At 52.6% G+C, this 15,488-nt stretch overlaps 1 protein-coding gene across 2 annotated transcripts in view; it reads right to left on the bottom strand.

Annotated features, from left to right (window-relative positions):
- Positions 1-15,488, bottom strand: part of GNA15 (G protein subunit alpha 15) — a 30,724-nt gene that overhangs the window by 12,119 nt on the left and 3,117 nt on the right. For both annotated transcript variants that reach the window (XM_015122445.3, XM_077979148.1), the window contains exons 2-4: positions 3,800-3,984; positions 2,306-2,460; positions 1,018-1,146 (exon numbers count right to left, since the gene is read on the bottom strand). In XM_015122445.3, coding sequence (XP_014977931.3) covers positions 1,018-1,146; positions 2,306-2,460; positions 3,800-3,984 — 469 coding nt within the window. The remainder of the gene's footprint in view (positions 1-1,017; positions 1,147-2,305; positions 2,461-3,799; positions 3,985-15,488) is intronic.

Genomic DNA, 15,488 nt, shown 5'->3' with positions numbered 1-15,488 from the left:
CAGCCACCTCCCCAATGCCCCTAGGCCCCTCAGACTCAACCTGTCCCAAAGGACTCCATCTTTACCTTTTCATCCCCAAGCCCACTGGCTCCAATGTCTACCCCAATCACCTTGACAAAAAACTCAGGTGTCATTTTTGACTTCCTCTTCTTTTTTTTTTTTTTGAGACGGAGTCTCGCTCTGTCGCCCAGGCTGGAGTGCAGTGGCGCTATCTCGGCTCACTGCAAGCTCCGCCTCCCGGGTTTACGCCATTCTCCTGCCTCAGCCTCCCGAGTAGCTGGGACTACAGGCGCCCGCCACCTCGCCCGGCTAATTTTTTTGTATTTTTAGTAGAGACGGGGTTTCATTGTGTTAGCCAGGATGGTCTCGATCTCCTGACCTCGTGATCCGCCCGTCTCGGCCTCCCAAAGTGCTGGGATTACAGGCTTGAGCCACCGCGCCCGGCCTTTGACTTCCTCTTCTAATTCCCACACTCATCCACTCCTGCCCATTCCACATCAGAAACAACACTTGACCCTTCCTTCCTTTCCATCCCCACACCCACTGTCCTGGCTCCTCCTTTCTCTGAGTTTCCTGCCTTCCAGCCTCACCCTCTAGTCCATCCCCCAGTGTTGATGACTACAGGGATCACCTCTGAGCTCCCCAGACCAGGCCTCCCCAGGCGCAGTATAGTCTGACTGTATAGTCTCTATTTCCTCCTCCCCAGCAACCCCTTCAGGGTTAGGACTAGTGAACTCCAATTCATCTGTCAAAACCCCATTAATGTCCCCTCCTCCAAGAAGATATTCCCTCCTGGACCTCTGATGCCTCAGCCTGGGCTCCTCCAGGTCCCACTCCTGACTACCTGGGGGCCTGGAGGTGTCTACATAGAGCTTTGCTTCCCCTAGCTTGGCAGCTCCTTGAAGGCTGGGACTAAGAAACTCCTACTCATCCCTCAGGGCCCCAGCTCCTTTGCCCCTCCTCCTCCTACAGGAAGCCTTCCCTGCCCCCTAGGCTGGGCCTAGGTGGAGCGCTCACCGCAGGTTGGTTTTCTGCACGGAGAAGCAGTACTCGTTGATGCCAGTGGTGGGCATGCGGCTGCGAAGCACGTCCTGAGCCGTGGGGACGTAGCCCTCCTCGGTGATGCGCTCCAGGTGGGACAGGTAGCTGCAGAGCGAGGAGTCCTGAGGCCCAGCCTTGCAGCCAGCCTCCCTTTGCTTCCCAGGCCCCTACAAAAGGCCCAGCAAGGACCCTGCTGGGGCTGCTTGGGGAGGAGAGCTCCCTGGGTGGGGGTGGGATCCCTGGGCTTGGCAGATGGCCCAGGAGCATCCCCCATCTGAGGCAACAGAGCCCCAAGGAAAAGCAGCTTCACACGCAGAGCAGGGTGACCCAAAGGATGGTGTGACATGAGGAACAGCCTCATCGGGGAGTGGTGTCCCCTGGGAGAGCTGTTAAAGTTTAGAGTCCCCCAAGAACAGGGTCACTCTAGGAACAGGGTACCTCCAGGAATAGGGTCACTCCAGGAACAGGGTTCTCCAGGAATAGGGTTCCCCCAGGAACAAAGTCCCCCCAGGAACAGGGCTCCTCCAAGAACAGGGTCACTCTAAGTAATACAGTCCCCCCAGGAACAGGATCACCCCCGAGAACAGGGCCACTCCAGGAAAAGGATCAACCCCAGAATAGGATCCCCCAGGAAATAGGGTCTCCCTGGGAACAGAGTCACCCCCAGGAATAGGGTCCCCCCAGAAACAGGGTCACCCCTGAAATAGGGACCCCAAGGCACAGGGTCACTCCAGGAACAGGGTTATCCAGGAATAGGGTCCCCCCAGGAACAGAGCCCCCCCAAGAACAGGATCACTCTAGGAATACGGTTCCCCCAGGAACAGGGTCACCCCTGAAATAGGGTCCTCGTAGGAACAGGGACCCCCAGGCACAGGGTCACTGTAGAAACAGGATTCCCCCTAGAACAGGGTCTCTCCAAGGAACTGGATTCCCTCAGGAACAGGGTGACCCCTAGAACAGAGTCCCCCTTTGAATAGGGTCACCGCAAGAACAAGTTCACTCCCAGAACAGAGTCACCCCCAAGGAACAGGGTCCACCCAGGAACAAGGTCATTCCCGGAAGAGAGTTCCCCCAGGAAAAGGGTCACCCCCAGAACAGGGTCCCCCAGGAATTAGGGTCCCCCCTGGAAGGACCTCATCCTGGAGCAGGACCACCTCACAGCCCATCTGCGCCCACAATACCTCCTGCTGCAGGAAACCAGCCAGCCTGGCCGCTGCCCTCAGCCCCTCCCCACGCGCCCATCCCCAGCAGACCCCAGACTCACTACACGGCTGAATCAAGCAGGTGGAATTCTCGCCGGCGCTCATAGCAGGCCCGGATGCCGGCATCCCTCCACAGCCACTGCATGGCCACGGCGTAGCGCTTCTCAAACGTGGTCACTTTATAGGGGTCCTGGCTCATGACCAGGCTGGCGTGGTGCTGGGGAGGGAGGACGGGGGCAGTTAGGGTAGCCCGTCTGAGTGAGGCTGCCCTCCCCAGGCATCTCTGCAAGCCCCCGCGTCCCTCCCTGAAACACACTCTCTTCCCACTGCCCTTCTTGTTCCCCAGAGCCCCCGAGCCCCCCACACACCTCTAATTTGTCCTCCGTCTGTTTGTGCATGGATCCCCGGAGAGAAAAGCACAGGCCAGCACATGAGGGGCTGCAGACGGCACATGTGCTCGGGCGATCTCAGGCTCAGGGGGAGCATGGCACCCACAGGGGTCAAGGGCAGCCAGCCCTGCTCTTTACACTAGCTGGCTCCCAGAAAGCACGGCACTCACAGTCCCCCCATTCTATACAGGAAGCCACTGAGACACAGAGCACTGAAGCAATCTGGCCCTCACAGGCCCCCCAACAGGCGCGTGAACCCTGAGCTGCCCGCCGGACCCTCGGCTTCCCCTTCTTTTCCGCAAACAGCTCTGGCTCCCTCCAGGCACTACTAGCATTGCTCAGACCTTTGTGATGGACTGAGTGTTGTGTGTGCATTTCTCTGTGTTTGTTCACGTACAAGTGTGCTTGTGTGTGTGTATAGATGTACACGTGTGCATGGGTGTGTCTGGGTGTGTCTGGGTGTGTGATTTGTGTGCATATTCGTGTGTGGGGCACGCGCATGTATCCTTGGGTGCATTTGTGGGTGCGTACATAGGTGTGCTTGTGTGTGCATTTGTATGTGTGCACACATGTGCGTGCATGTGCATGGGGGATTGCATGCAGGCTTGTGTGTATCTTTGTGTGAGTTTCCGTGTGTGCATGTGTGTATGTGTGTGCATGTGGGAATTTGCATGCACGCTTGTGTGTGTTTGTGTGTGTGTACACGTGCATGGGCGTGTTTGGGTGTGTACATTTGTGTGTGCACTTATTTGTGTGCATCTGTGTGGGGGCATCTGCATGGATCGTTGTGTGCATTTGTGTGTGTGCACGTGTGTGCGTGTATGTGTGTATACTTGTGTGTGCACTTGTATGTATGCATGCATGTGCACGTGTGTGCATTCATCTGTGTGTGTGTGTGTGGACATGTGCATGTGGGCATGCATGTGTATCTTCGTGAGCATGTAGGTATGTGTGTGTCCTTGTGCACGTGTGTGTGCATACCTGTGCGTGCATGCATGTATGTGTGTATATGTGTGTGTGCACTTGTATGTATGCACACATGTCTGGAGGACATGGCCTTGCCCCAGGGTCCAGGGACCCTGCCCTGCCCTGAAGTCTGGGGAACTTGGCCCTGCTCCGGGGTCTGGGGAACCCTGCCCTGGGCCCCTGCCTGCCCTGATGGCTCACCTTGCTCTCAGGCCTGCTAAAGGGGATCTGCAACCGCTCCATGGCCTCGATCATGGCCCGCATGGACACGAAGATGTTCTGGTAGACCAGGGGCCGGAAGCCCTTGCGCTCCTCCTCTGAGTAGCCGGCGCCGTGGATGATCCGCATCTGCTTGATGAAGGTGCTCTTCCCGCTCTCACCAGGGCCTGGGGACGGAGCAGCAGAACCACTCAGCCCACCACAGGGCTCCCACCTCCGACACCCCAACCCCACGTCAGACACCCCCAACTCCACGCCAGGCCTCCTGGGTTCAAATCCCGGTGCAGCTGGGGCATCACTCAGTGACCCTAGGCTAGCGACTTTGCTGCTCTGTGCCTCGGTTTCCCCATCTGTAAAACATGAACTTCAGGCTGGGCATGGTGGCTCATGCCTGTAATCCCAGCACTTTGGGAAGCTGAGGCAGGCGGATCACCTGAGGTCAGGAGTTCGAGACCAACCTGGTCAACATGGTGAAACCCCGTCTCTATTAAAAATACACAATTAGCCGGGTGTGGTGGTGCGTGTCTGTAATCCCAGCTACTCGGGAGGCTGAGGCAGGAGAATCGCTTGAACCTGGGAGGCAGAGGTTGCAGTGAGCTAAGATCATACCATTGCACTCCAACTTGGGCGACAGAGCAAGATTCTGTCTCAAAAAAACAACAACAAAAGAAACCAAAACAAAGCACAAACTAAAAAACATGGACCTCAACACACTATGCCTGCTGCATCAAAGTGAGGGCCAAATGAATTGATTATAAAATATTCACAGTAAGGGTCACAAACTCCGGCTCCCCGAGGGCCAGATCCAGCTATTTTTGTGTGGCCAGCAAGTTTTTGTGTTTTTAATACTTTTTTATGGTTATGGTTCTTATGGGTTTTTTCCTTTTTCTTCTTTCTCTTTCTTTTTTTTTTTTTTTTTTTTTTTTTTTTTGAGACAGAGCCTTGCTCTGTTGCCAGGCTGGAGTGCAGTGGCGTGATCTCGGCTCACTGCAACCTCTGCCTCCCGGGTTCAAGCGATTTTCCTGCCTCAGCCTCCCGAGTACCTGGGACTACAGGCGCCCACCATCATGCCCAGCTAATCTTCGTATTTTTAGTAGAGACGGGGTTTCACTATGTTGGCCAGGATAGTCTCGATCTCTTGACCTTGTGATCCGCCTGCCTCAGCCTCCCAAAGTGCTGGGATTACAGGCGTGAGCCACCGCACCCAGCCTTTTTTTTTTTTTTTTTTTTTTTTTTTTTTTTTTTTTTTTGAGACAGAGTCTCTGTTGCCCAGGCTGGAGTGCAGTGGCGCAATCTTGGCTCACTGCCACCTCCGCCTTCCGGGTTCAAGTGATTCTCCTGCCTCCCAAGTAGCTGAGGTTACAGGCGTGCACCACCACTCCAGGTTAATTTTTGTATTTTTAGTAGAGTTGGGGTTTCACCATGTTAGCCAGGCTAGTCTCAAATTTCTGGACTCAAGTGATGCGTCCACCTCAGCCTCCCAAAGTGCAGGGATTACAGGCGTGAGCCACGACGCCCGGCCTATTTTTATTATTTATCATAACAATACTAACATGTATTATTATTTGCTACAACAATTTCAGGTAGAGAAACTTTTACGAAAGAAATAACATAGGATAAATAGGGCAAGGAGTAATTAGATGACTATGATAGCCACACAGTCAAGGAAGGCCGCTCAGTGGAAGTGACTTGTGAAGGCTGGAAGGTCACTCTCAAAATCTTAGAGGGCACACCAAGCAAAGGGAACAGCTCGTGCAAAGGCCCTGGGGCAGGACTGAACCTGGTATATTGGAGGAAAAGTGAGGAGGCCCGTGTGGCTGGAGCAGAGTGAGGAGGGGGAGAGAGGGAGGAGGGAAGGGTGGGTGTGTGCAGGGCCTTGTAGGTTGCAGGGCGGTCATGGGCTTTGACCCCGAAGGAAGTGGGAGCCACGGACGGCTGTGGGCAGAGGAGGGACAGGCCCTGGCTCAGGTGCTCACAGGCGCCCTCTGGTGGCTGATGCAGGGAGGACAGACTGTGGGGGTGGGGACCGGGACCAGGGCAGAGGGGACTGGGCTGGTTCAGATGAGCACCCGTGGGGCTGGACCAAGGTGGCTGTCATGGAGCTGGAGAGAAGAGGACACATTTGAGAGACACCGAGGAGACAGAATCGACCTGACCTTGCTGACAGATGGTACAAAATGTGGCAGGGTCCTTGCAGGGCCAGCCACAGAATTTCTGGGGCTGGGTGCAAGCTGAAACTTCAGGCTCTTCTGAACCTGGAACCCTCTTGTGACAGCCCAGTTGACGTACCTGCCAAGCCGGCCCTGGGTCCGGGATGCTGATGCTGGAATCTTCAAGAGCCTGGGACTAGAGGTTCAAAGACCCCAGCTCAGCTCCCGGCTAAACTCTGACATCCCAAGGCTGCCCTTCCCCTTCTCTGTGTCTCAATTTTCTCCTCCGTAAAATGGGTGTGATCCACCAGGTGGGAGGTGGGGGCTGGAGGCTTGACCGGTATCTCATCTGGCTCCTGAGAGCACCAGCATGGGCCCCTCCCAGCGACGGGAGAGGGGATGGGACTGCTTCTGCCTCCAGGGTTGGGGTGCAGAGGGTGGGGGTGGGGGTCGGTGCAGGCAGAACTTGATCGAGCAAGAGCAAGCGGCAGCAAAAAGGGAAGGGGTGGCTTGGTTGGGGTCCAGAAAGAGGAAACGGGAGCAGAGGAGAAGGCCGAACAGGGAGAGGGGCGGGGGTGTCACTCCCCCATCTCCCCAAAGGGCTGTCTCCAACGCCGCCAACTCTACCCAGCAGATGCCACCTGCACACTGGAGAGCCATGTGGGCAGGTCGGGGGTGGCCGCCTCGCCTCTCCAGTTCTCAGTTTCTTCAGGGGTCACGTCTATTTGGTTCAAAGTCAAGAAACAGGCTTTTCTTGTCTGGGCACAGTGGCTCACGCCTATAATCTCAGCACTTTGGCAGGCCGAGGCGGGCGGATCACTTGGGGTCAGGAGTTCGAGACCAGCCTGGGCAAAATGGTGAAACCCCGTCTCTACTAAATATACAAAAATTAGCCTGGTGTACTGGTGGGCGCCTGTAATCCCAGCTATTTGGGAGGCTGAGGCAGGAGAATTACTTGAACCCGAGGCAGAGGTTGCAGTGAGCTGAGATTGTGCCACTACACTCCAGCCTGGGTGACAGAGTGAGGCTCTGTCTCCAAAAAAAAAAAAAAAAAAAAGGAATAAAAAAAGAAAAAGGCTTTTCTCTTGCTGTAAAGGACATTCACACGGAAATTATATATATTTAGTCAGACGTAGTGGTGCACACCGGTAGTTCCAGCTCCTCATGAGGCTGAGGCAAGAGGATCATTTGAGCCCAGGAGGTTGAGGCTGCGGTGAGCTATGATCACTCCATTGCACTCCAGCCTGGGTGACACAGCAAGACCTTGTCTCAAAGGGAAAAAAAAGGTTTCCAAGAAAAATTAAAAACTAGGGCGGGGGGCAGTGGCTTATGCCTGTAATCCCAGCACTTTGGGAGGCTGAGGCAGGCGGATCACAAGGTCAGGAGTTCCAGACCAGCCTGACCAACATGGTGAAACCCTGTCTCTACTAAAAATACAAAATGCTGTCTCTACTAAAAATACAAAAATTAGCTGGGCGTGGTGGCTCACACCAAATCCCAGCTACTCAGGAGGCTGAGGCAGGCGAATGGCTTGAACCTGAGAGGCGGAGGCTGCAGTGAGCTGAGATCACATCACTGCGCTCCAGCCTGGACGACAGAGCCAGACTCTGTCTCAAAAAAATAAAAAATAAAAAATTACTCAAACAACAACATCCCCCAGGTCCACAATCTGACATTCTCTGATGCAGAGCTGTGAGAGCTCCAGATTCCTGAATTTATTGCATGTTAGGACGGGGACATGTCAACTCATTAATATTCCTGCAGCAGAACATAGGAATGGAGTCAGTGCAATAAACAAACATCCTCCCATCCATTTCTTTGAATTTCTCATGGAGACAATATGGGGGACCATCTAGTTTTTGGAGCTTTGGCTATTTGGTGCTAGTAGCAGAGGGGATTGTGAACCTGCTGGCCCTTGACTAGGTGTCCCTGGTGAGCTAAGAGCTGGAGTCCCACCATCTCTCCTGCCTCACCACGAGAGGGGGACAACTCCTTTTTTTTTTTTTTGAGGAGGAGTCTCGCTCTGTCGCCAAGGCTGGAGTGCAGTGGCGCGATCTCAGCTCACTGCAAGCTCCGCCTCCTGGGTTCTCGCCATTCTCCTGCCTCAGTAGCTGGGACTATAGTCGCCTGCCACCATGCCGGGCTAAATTTTTTTTGTATTTTTAATAGAGACGGGGTTTCACCATGTTAGCCAGGACGGTCTCAATCTCCTGACCTCGTGATCCACCCGCCTCAGCCTCCCAAAGTTCTGGCATTACAGGCATGAGCCACCGTGCCCGGCCAAGAGGGAGACAACTCTTAGCCCCATTTTCATATGGGGAAACTGAGTCTCGGGTCCGTTGAAGGAATTGCTGTGGGTCACACAATTCCTTCGATGGTACTGGTGAGTGGCAGAGCTGGGATTCAAACTTAGTTCTGTTTGAGTCCAGAGCCTATGGACTTTTATTATTATTTTATTTATTTATTTATTTATTTTGAGATGGAGCCTCGCTCTGTCCAGGCTGGAGTGCAGTAGTGTGATCTTGGCTCACTGCAAGCTCCTCCTCCCGGGTTCACGCCATTCTCCTGCCTCAACCTCCTGAGTAGCTGGGACTATAGGCGCCCGCCACCACACCCGGCTAATTTTTTGTATTTTTAGTAGAGACGGGGTTTCACCGTGTTAGCCAGGATGGTCTCAATCTCCTGACCTCGTGATCCGCCCGCCTCGGCCTCCCAAAGTGCTGGGATTACAGGCGTGAGCCATCGCACCTGGCCTATTATCATTATTTTTGAGACAGGGACTCACTCTGTCGCCCAGGCTAGAGTGCGGTGGCTCGATATCAGCTCACTGCAACCTCCGCCTCACAGGTTTCAAGTGATTCTCCTGCCTCAGCCCCCAGAGTAGCTGGCATCACAGGTGTGCACCACCACGTCTGGCTAATTTTTGTATTTTCAGTAGAGACAGAGTTTTGCAATTTTGGCCAGGCTGGTCTCGAACTCCTGACCTCAAGGGAGCCACTCGCCTTGGCCTCCCAAAGTGCTGGGATTACAGGCATGAGCCACCTCGAGCCTATGGGCTTCTAAATTATTATACCTGGAGGTTCCTTTACCCTGCCTGAATAGTTATAGCAATCATAATAAAAATTACAGCAAGCATGATTTAAATCTTACCGTCTCCCCAACCCTGAGCCCAGAGACTCTGTGGATCCCCAGTTAATCCCCATAGATTCTATGATTTTCCCATTTGCAGATGGGACACCGAGGACCAGAGAGGTTTAGTGACTTGCCTTGGGTCACACAGCAAGTGGAACCCCAGGGGAGTAAACTTGGAGTCGTGTGAGTTCTTCAGCAACAAAATGGGGCACGGCCAGTTAAGCTGGGGTATGCGTCATTAACATATCAGTTAAAGCAATGTTTTTACGGACTCTGGGAAGCTAGACAGCTCCTTGGGGTGCAGCGTTGAGCCCAACTGCTCATGAATGGACTTTTTGAGCTCCTGTCCCCCAGTTGCCTTCCAACCCTCAGATCTTCTTCTTCTTCTTTTTTTTTTTTTTTTTTGATATGGAGTCGCTCTGTCGCCCAGGCTGGAGCGCAGTGGTATGATCTCAGCTCACCACAACCTCCACCTCCCGGGTTCAAGAGATTCTCCTGCCTCAGCTTCCCGAGTAGCGGGGATAACAGGCACCCGCCACCACGCCTGGCTAACTTTTATATTTTTAATAGAGACGGGGTTTCACCATGTTGGCCAGACTGGTCTTGAACTCCTGGCCTCAAGTGATCCACCCACCTCAGCCTTCCAAAGTGCTGGGATGACAGGCCCGAGCCATCGCACCCGGCCAGGACTGGACCTTTTGAGCTCGTGTCCCCTAGCTGTCTTCCAACTCTCAGATCTTAGTTTGCCCCAAAAGTTCAGAGAACGAACAGAAGTCTCAGCAAGCAACAGTTGACTTTATTTTGTTGCGATGCACTGGTTTGTTTTTTTTTTTTTCCTCTTCTGCTTTGTTATAGGAAATAAATGATAATCCTGTTGCCACCTGCAACACGGATTTCGTGACTCAGGGATGGGTCATCACCCGAAGCCTGAAGAGCTGCATCAGAACCCCCTCTTTGCAGTCCATCTTTGTCCTGAAGCCGCAAAGGATTCTGGGACCCCTCCAGTGGCCCCCAACCCTCGACAGCCCCCAGCTCCTGGATAGAAATGGGGGGAGTGATCTGTTTCAGGACACCCCCTAAAGGCCATGCGGCCCAGACGGGAAGCTCCTGCTTCCTCCTGGGCAGGGAGGAGGAGAAGAGGAAGTGGAACTGGCAGATGCCAAGAAGGAACTGGGTTAACCGTGCCAAGCCCTGGCCATCCACAGGGCAGCTGGAGCCAGCCATGTGCACAGAGTCCAGCACCAGGCCCTCACAGGAAACGCAGCTCCTGGGGAAGTGGGGAGCCAGGCCGGGCAGCCGGAGGGGCGGGAGGCTTGGCCTCTCAGCCCCGCTCTGGCTCAGTCTAGCTGCAGACCCCCGATAAATCCTGCGGCCTCCTTGGGCCTCATTTTCCCCATCTGGCACTGGGGTTCTGTGGTGTTTGTCCCCCAAAGCAGGTGAAGAGGGCAGTCAGGAGCATGGACTTTGGAACCAGAATTCTAGATGCGAGTCCCAGCTGTGTGACCTTGAGCAAGTCGCTCTGCCTCTCTGAGCCTCAGTTTACCCTTTGTGGGGGAACTAGCAGTGCCTGCCTCAAAGTGCTAAGAACAGGCCGGGCACAATGGCTCACATCTGTCATCTCATCACTTTGGGGAGGCCGAGGCAGGTGGATCACCTGAGGTCAGGAGTTCGAGACCAGCCTGGCTAACATGATGAAACCCTGTCTCTACTAAAAATACAAAAATTAGCCGGGTGTGATGGTGCATGCTTGTAGTCCCAGCTACTTAGGAAGCTGAGGCAAGAGGATCGCTTGAACCCAGGAGGCAAAGGTTGCAGTGAGCCGAGATCCAGCCACTGCACTCCAACCGGGGCAATAGAGTAAGACTCTGTCTCGGCCGGGCGCGGTGGCTCAAGCCTGTACTCCCAGCACTTTGGGAGGCCGAGACGGGCGGATCACGAGGTCAGGAGATCGAGACCATCCTGGCTAACCCGGTGAAACCCTGTCTCTACTAAAAAATACAAAAAACTAGCCGGGTGAGGTGGCGGGCGCCTGTAGTCCCAGCTACTCAGGAGGCTGAGGCAGGAGAATGGCGTGAACCCGGGAGGCGGAGCTTGCAGTGAGCTGAGATCTGGCCACAGCACTCCAGCCTGGGTGACAGAGCGAGACTCCGTCTCAAAAAAAAAAAAAAAAAAAAGACTCTGTCTCAAAAAAATAAAAATAAAAATATGTTTTTTAAAAGTGCTAAGGACAGAACTGGTCTCTTTCACAGTTTTATTTTCTTGTTGTTGTTAGCTTTCTTATCTTTTCTTTTGCTTTTGTTTTCGTTTTTGTTTAGAGACTGGGTCTTGCTATGTTGTCCAAGCTGGTCTTGAACTCCTGGGCTCAGGAGATCCTCCTGCCTTAGCCTCCCGAGTAAATGGGACTACAGGCATGTGCCAGCATACCCAGTTCACGACTTCATTCTGACCCTCCCCCTTCCCCAATATGAGGAATGCTTCATGTCAGGGACAGACCCATCCCCACTCTGGTCCTTTTTGCCATCTTCCTCAAAAGGGTCAGCCACTACCAGGTGAAAAAAAACAGCTTTCGGATTCAATTCCTGTTTCCAAGAGGGACAGAGGTCTGGAGGTAGCCCTCAGACCTGTCTCCACGGATGAGGTGGTTTAAATCACAGTCCACAGTGCTACCATCAGTGCCTGGGGACATGGATGACGTCCTCTGCCCTCCGTCGGTAGAAGGGGCTTCCTGCTTTGGGGCTGGCTGAGTAGTGCCCAGAGTGGTATGTGGAAGGGACTTTCCCAGCTCCAGGAAGGAATGATATCATGTCTGGGGGAAGTTCCCCCCAAAAAGGATTCATTCATTCATTCAGCATTTCTTGAGCATCTACTATATGGCAGGCTCATTGCACACCTGTGATAGATGCTGGAGACACAGGGATGAAGACAGATGTGGGCCAGGCGCGGAGGCAGCTCATGCCTGTAATCCCAGCACTTTGGGAGGCCAAGGCGGGCAGATCACAAGGTCAGGAGATCAAGACCATCCTGGCCAACACGGTGAAACCCTGTCTCTACTAAAAAAAAAAATACAGCCGGGCGCGGTGGCTCATGCCTGTAATCCCAGCGCTTTGGGAGGCCGAGGCGGGCGGATCACAAGGTCAGGAGATCGAGACCACGGTGAAACCCCGTCTCTACTAAAAATACAAAAAATTAGCCGGGCGCGGTTGTGGGCGCCTGTAATCCCAGCTACTCGGGAGGCTGAGGCAGGAGAATGGCGTGAACCCGGGAGGCGGAGCTTGCAGTGAGCCGAGATCGCGCCACTGCACTCCAGCCTGGGCAACAAAGCGAGACTCCGTCTCAAAAAAAAAAAAAAAAAAGATACAAAAAATTAGCCAGGTGTGGTGGCGGGTGCCTGTAGTCCCAGGCACTATCTAAAAAAAAAAAAAGAGAAAGAAGATGACAGATGTGGTCCCTACCCTTTTGTTGCTTGTTGTATAGCTGGAGAGCTAAACAATAAACAAGTAAACAAATAGTGAGGGCCAGGAAGAAAAACCAAACAGAGGAAGGGAAAGGAAAAGATAGGGCTGTCTTTATAGCTAGGGTAATCAGGGAAGGCTTCTCTGAGGAGGTGACACTTGGGTTGAGACCTACGTGGAGTGAAAGGGCCAGCCAGACAAAGGTCAGGGATAAATGACCTTGAGGTTTTCGAGGAAAGAGCACTAAAAGTGATAAACCCCTGGCTTGATAGATCAAGAAAAAAATGAGCAAAGGCGGAAATGATCAATAGCAAGAGCAAAAGAGGGGACATCACTGCAGATCCTACAGACAGTAGTAGGAGAACAAGGGAATGTCATAAATGTTATGCCAATAAATTTGATAACACAGGCAAAAGGGACAAATTCTTTGAAAGACACAAATGATCAAAACTCACACAAGAAGTAGATAGTCGGCCGGGCGCGGTGGCTCAAGCCTGTAATCCCAGCACTTTGGGAGGCCGAGACGGGTGGATCACGAGGTCAGGAGATCAAGACCATCCTGGCTAACACGGTGAAACCCCGTCTCTACTAAAAAAAAAAAATACAAAAAACTAGCCGGGCGAGGTAGCGGGCACCTGTAGTCCTGGCTACTCAGGAGGCTGAGGCAGGAGAATGGCGTAAACCCGGAAGGCGGAGCTTGCAGTGAGCTGAGATCCGGCCACTGCACTCCAGCCTGAGCGACAGAGTGAGACTCCGTCTCAAAAAAAAAAAAAAAAAAAAAAAAAAAAAAAAAAAAAGAAGAAGAAGTAGATAGCCTAAGTAGTCCTATTTCTTTTTTTTTTTTTTTTTTTTTTTGAGACGGAGTCTCGCTCTGTTGCCCAGGCTGGAGTGCAGTGGCCGGATCTCAGCTCACTGCAAGCTCCGCCTCCCGGGTTCACGCCATTCTCCTGCCTCAGCCTCCCGAGTAGCTGGGACTACAGGCGCCCGCCACCTCGCCTGGCTAGTTTTTTGTATTTTTTTTAGTAGAGACGAGGTTTCACCATGTTAACCAGGATGGTCTCGATCTTCTGACCTCGTGATCCACCCGTCTCGGCCTCCCAAAGTGCTGGGATTACAGGCTTGAGCCACCGCGCCCGGCCCCTATTTCTTTAAAATAATAAGTAAGACATATCAATATGATATGTCATAATATGACCATAATATGACACATTAATATGTCAAAGATAGATAGATAGATAGATAGATAGATAGATAGATAGATAGATTTTTTTTTTTTTTTTTTTTTGAGACAGATTCTAACTCTGTTGCCCAGGCTGGGGTGCAGTGGCTGGATCTCGGCTGACTGCAAGCTCCGCCTCCTGGGTTCACGCCATTCTCCTGCCTCAGCCTCCCAAGTGGCTGGGACTACAGGCGCCTGGCACCAAGCCCAGCTAATTTTTTGTGTTTTTAGTAGAGATGGTGTTTCACCGTGTTAGCCAGGGTGGTTTCAATCTCCTGACCTTGTGATCCACCTGCCTCAGCCTCCCAAAGTGCTGGGATTACAGGCGTGAGCCACCACGTCCGCCTGATTTTTTTTTTTTTGAGATGGAGTTTAGCTCTTATTGCCTAGGCTGAAGTACAATGGCACGATCTTGGCTCACTGCAATGTCTGCCTCCGAGTTCAAGCTATTCTCCTGCCTCAGCCTCCCACGTAGCTGGGACTACAGACACCTGCCACCATGCCCGGCTAATTTTTGTATTTTTAGTAGAAACGAGGTTTCACCATGTTGGTCAGGCTGGCCTCGAACTCCGGACCTGAAATGATCCACCCGCCTCGGCCTCCCAAAGTGCTGGGATTACAGGCGTGAGCCACTGCGCCGGGCCGCTACCAAATATTTAAGGGAAAAAAAGAGATAGTCAATGAAGACCAAAGAAGCTGAGTGGCCAGAGCCAAAGGACTGATTATGAGCGAAAGCGGCAGAAGCTGCTTCCAAGAGGACCAGGGTTTGGATTTGATGCCATAGCAGATTTTGCTGGAGAAATAAGTGGGTGAAAAAAAAATTTTTTTTTTGAGACAGTCAGCTTTGCTCTGTCGCCCAGGTTAGAGTGCAGTGACATGATCATAGTTCATTGCAGCCTCGACCTCCTAGGCTCAAGTGATCCTCTCACCTCAGCCTCCCAAGTAGCTGGGACTACAGGGACACACCACTATGCCTGACTAATTATTTTATTTTATTTTATTTTATTTTATTTTATTTTATTTTGGTTTTTTTTTTTTGAGATGGAGTCTCGCTCTGTCGCCCAGGGTGGAGTGCAGTGGCACGATCTCGGCTCACTGCAAGCTCCACCTCCCGGGTTTACGCCATTCTCCTGCCTCAGCCTCCCGAGTAGCTGGGACTACAGGCGCCCTATTTTATTTTTTTGTAGACACAGGATCTGGCTATGTTTCCCAGGCTGGTCTTAAACTCCTAAGCTCAAGTGATCCTCCCACCTAGGCCTCCCAAACTGTTAAGATTACAGGAATGAGTCACTATGCCCAGCTGAAATATTCTTTTCTCTAGTTCAGCAAGAGGGATCAAGGCTAGAGTTGAAAAGGCCCTTGACTGGGTGCAGTGGCTCACACCTGTGAGTCTAACACTTTGGCTCACACTTTGGGAGGCCAAGGTGGGAGGATCATCTGAGGCCAGGAGTTCAAGACCAGCCTGGCCAACATGGTGAAACCCCGTCTCTACTCAAAATACAAAAATTAGCCGGGCATGGTGGCGGGTGCCTATAACCCCAGCTACTCGGGATGCTGAGGCCAAAGAATCGCTTGAACCCAGGAGACGGAGATTGCAGTGAGCTGAGATCGTACCACTGCACTCCCGCCTGGGTGACAAAGTGAAACTCTGTCTCAAAAAAAATAAAAATAAAAATAAGGTTGGGCACGGTGGCACAAGCCTGCAATCCCAGCACTTT

Source organism: Macaca mulatta, chromosome 19 (genome assembly GCF_049350105.2).
Source record: "Macaca mulatta isolate MMU2019108-1 chromosome 19, T2T-MMU8v2.0, whole genome shotgun sequence".
In the NCBI taxonomy this organism is placed as follows: Eukaryota; Metazoa; Chordata; class Mammalia; order Primates; family Cercopithecidae; genus Macaca; species Macaca mulatta.
Note: the sequence above shows the minus strand (reverse complement) of the source record. Positions and strands in the feature narration are given on the sequence as shown.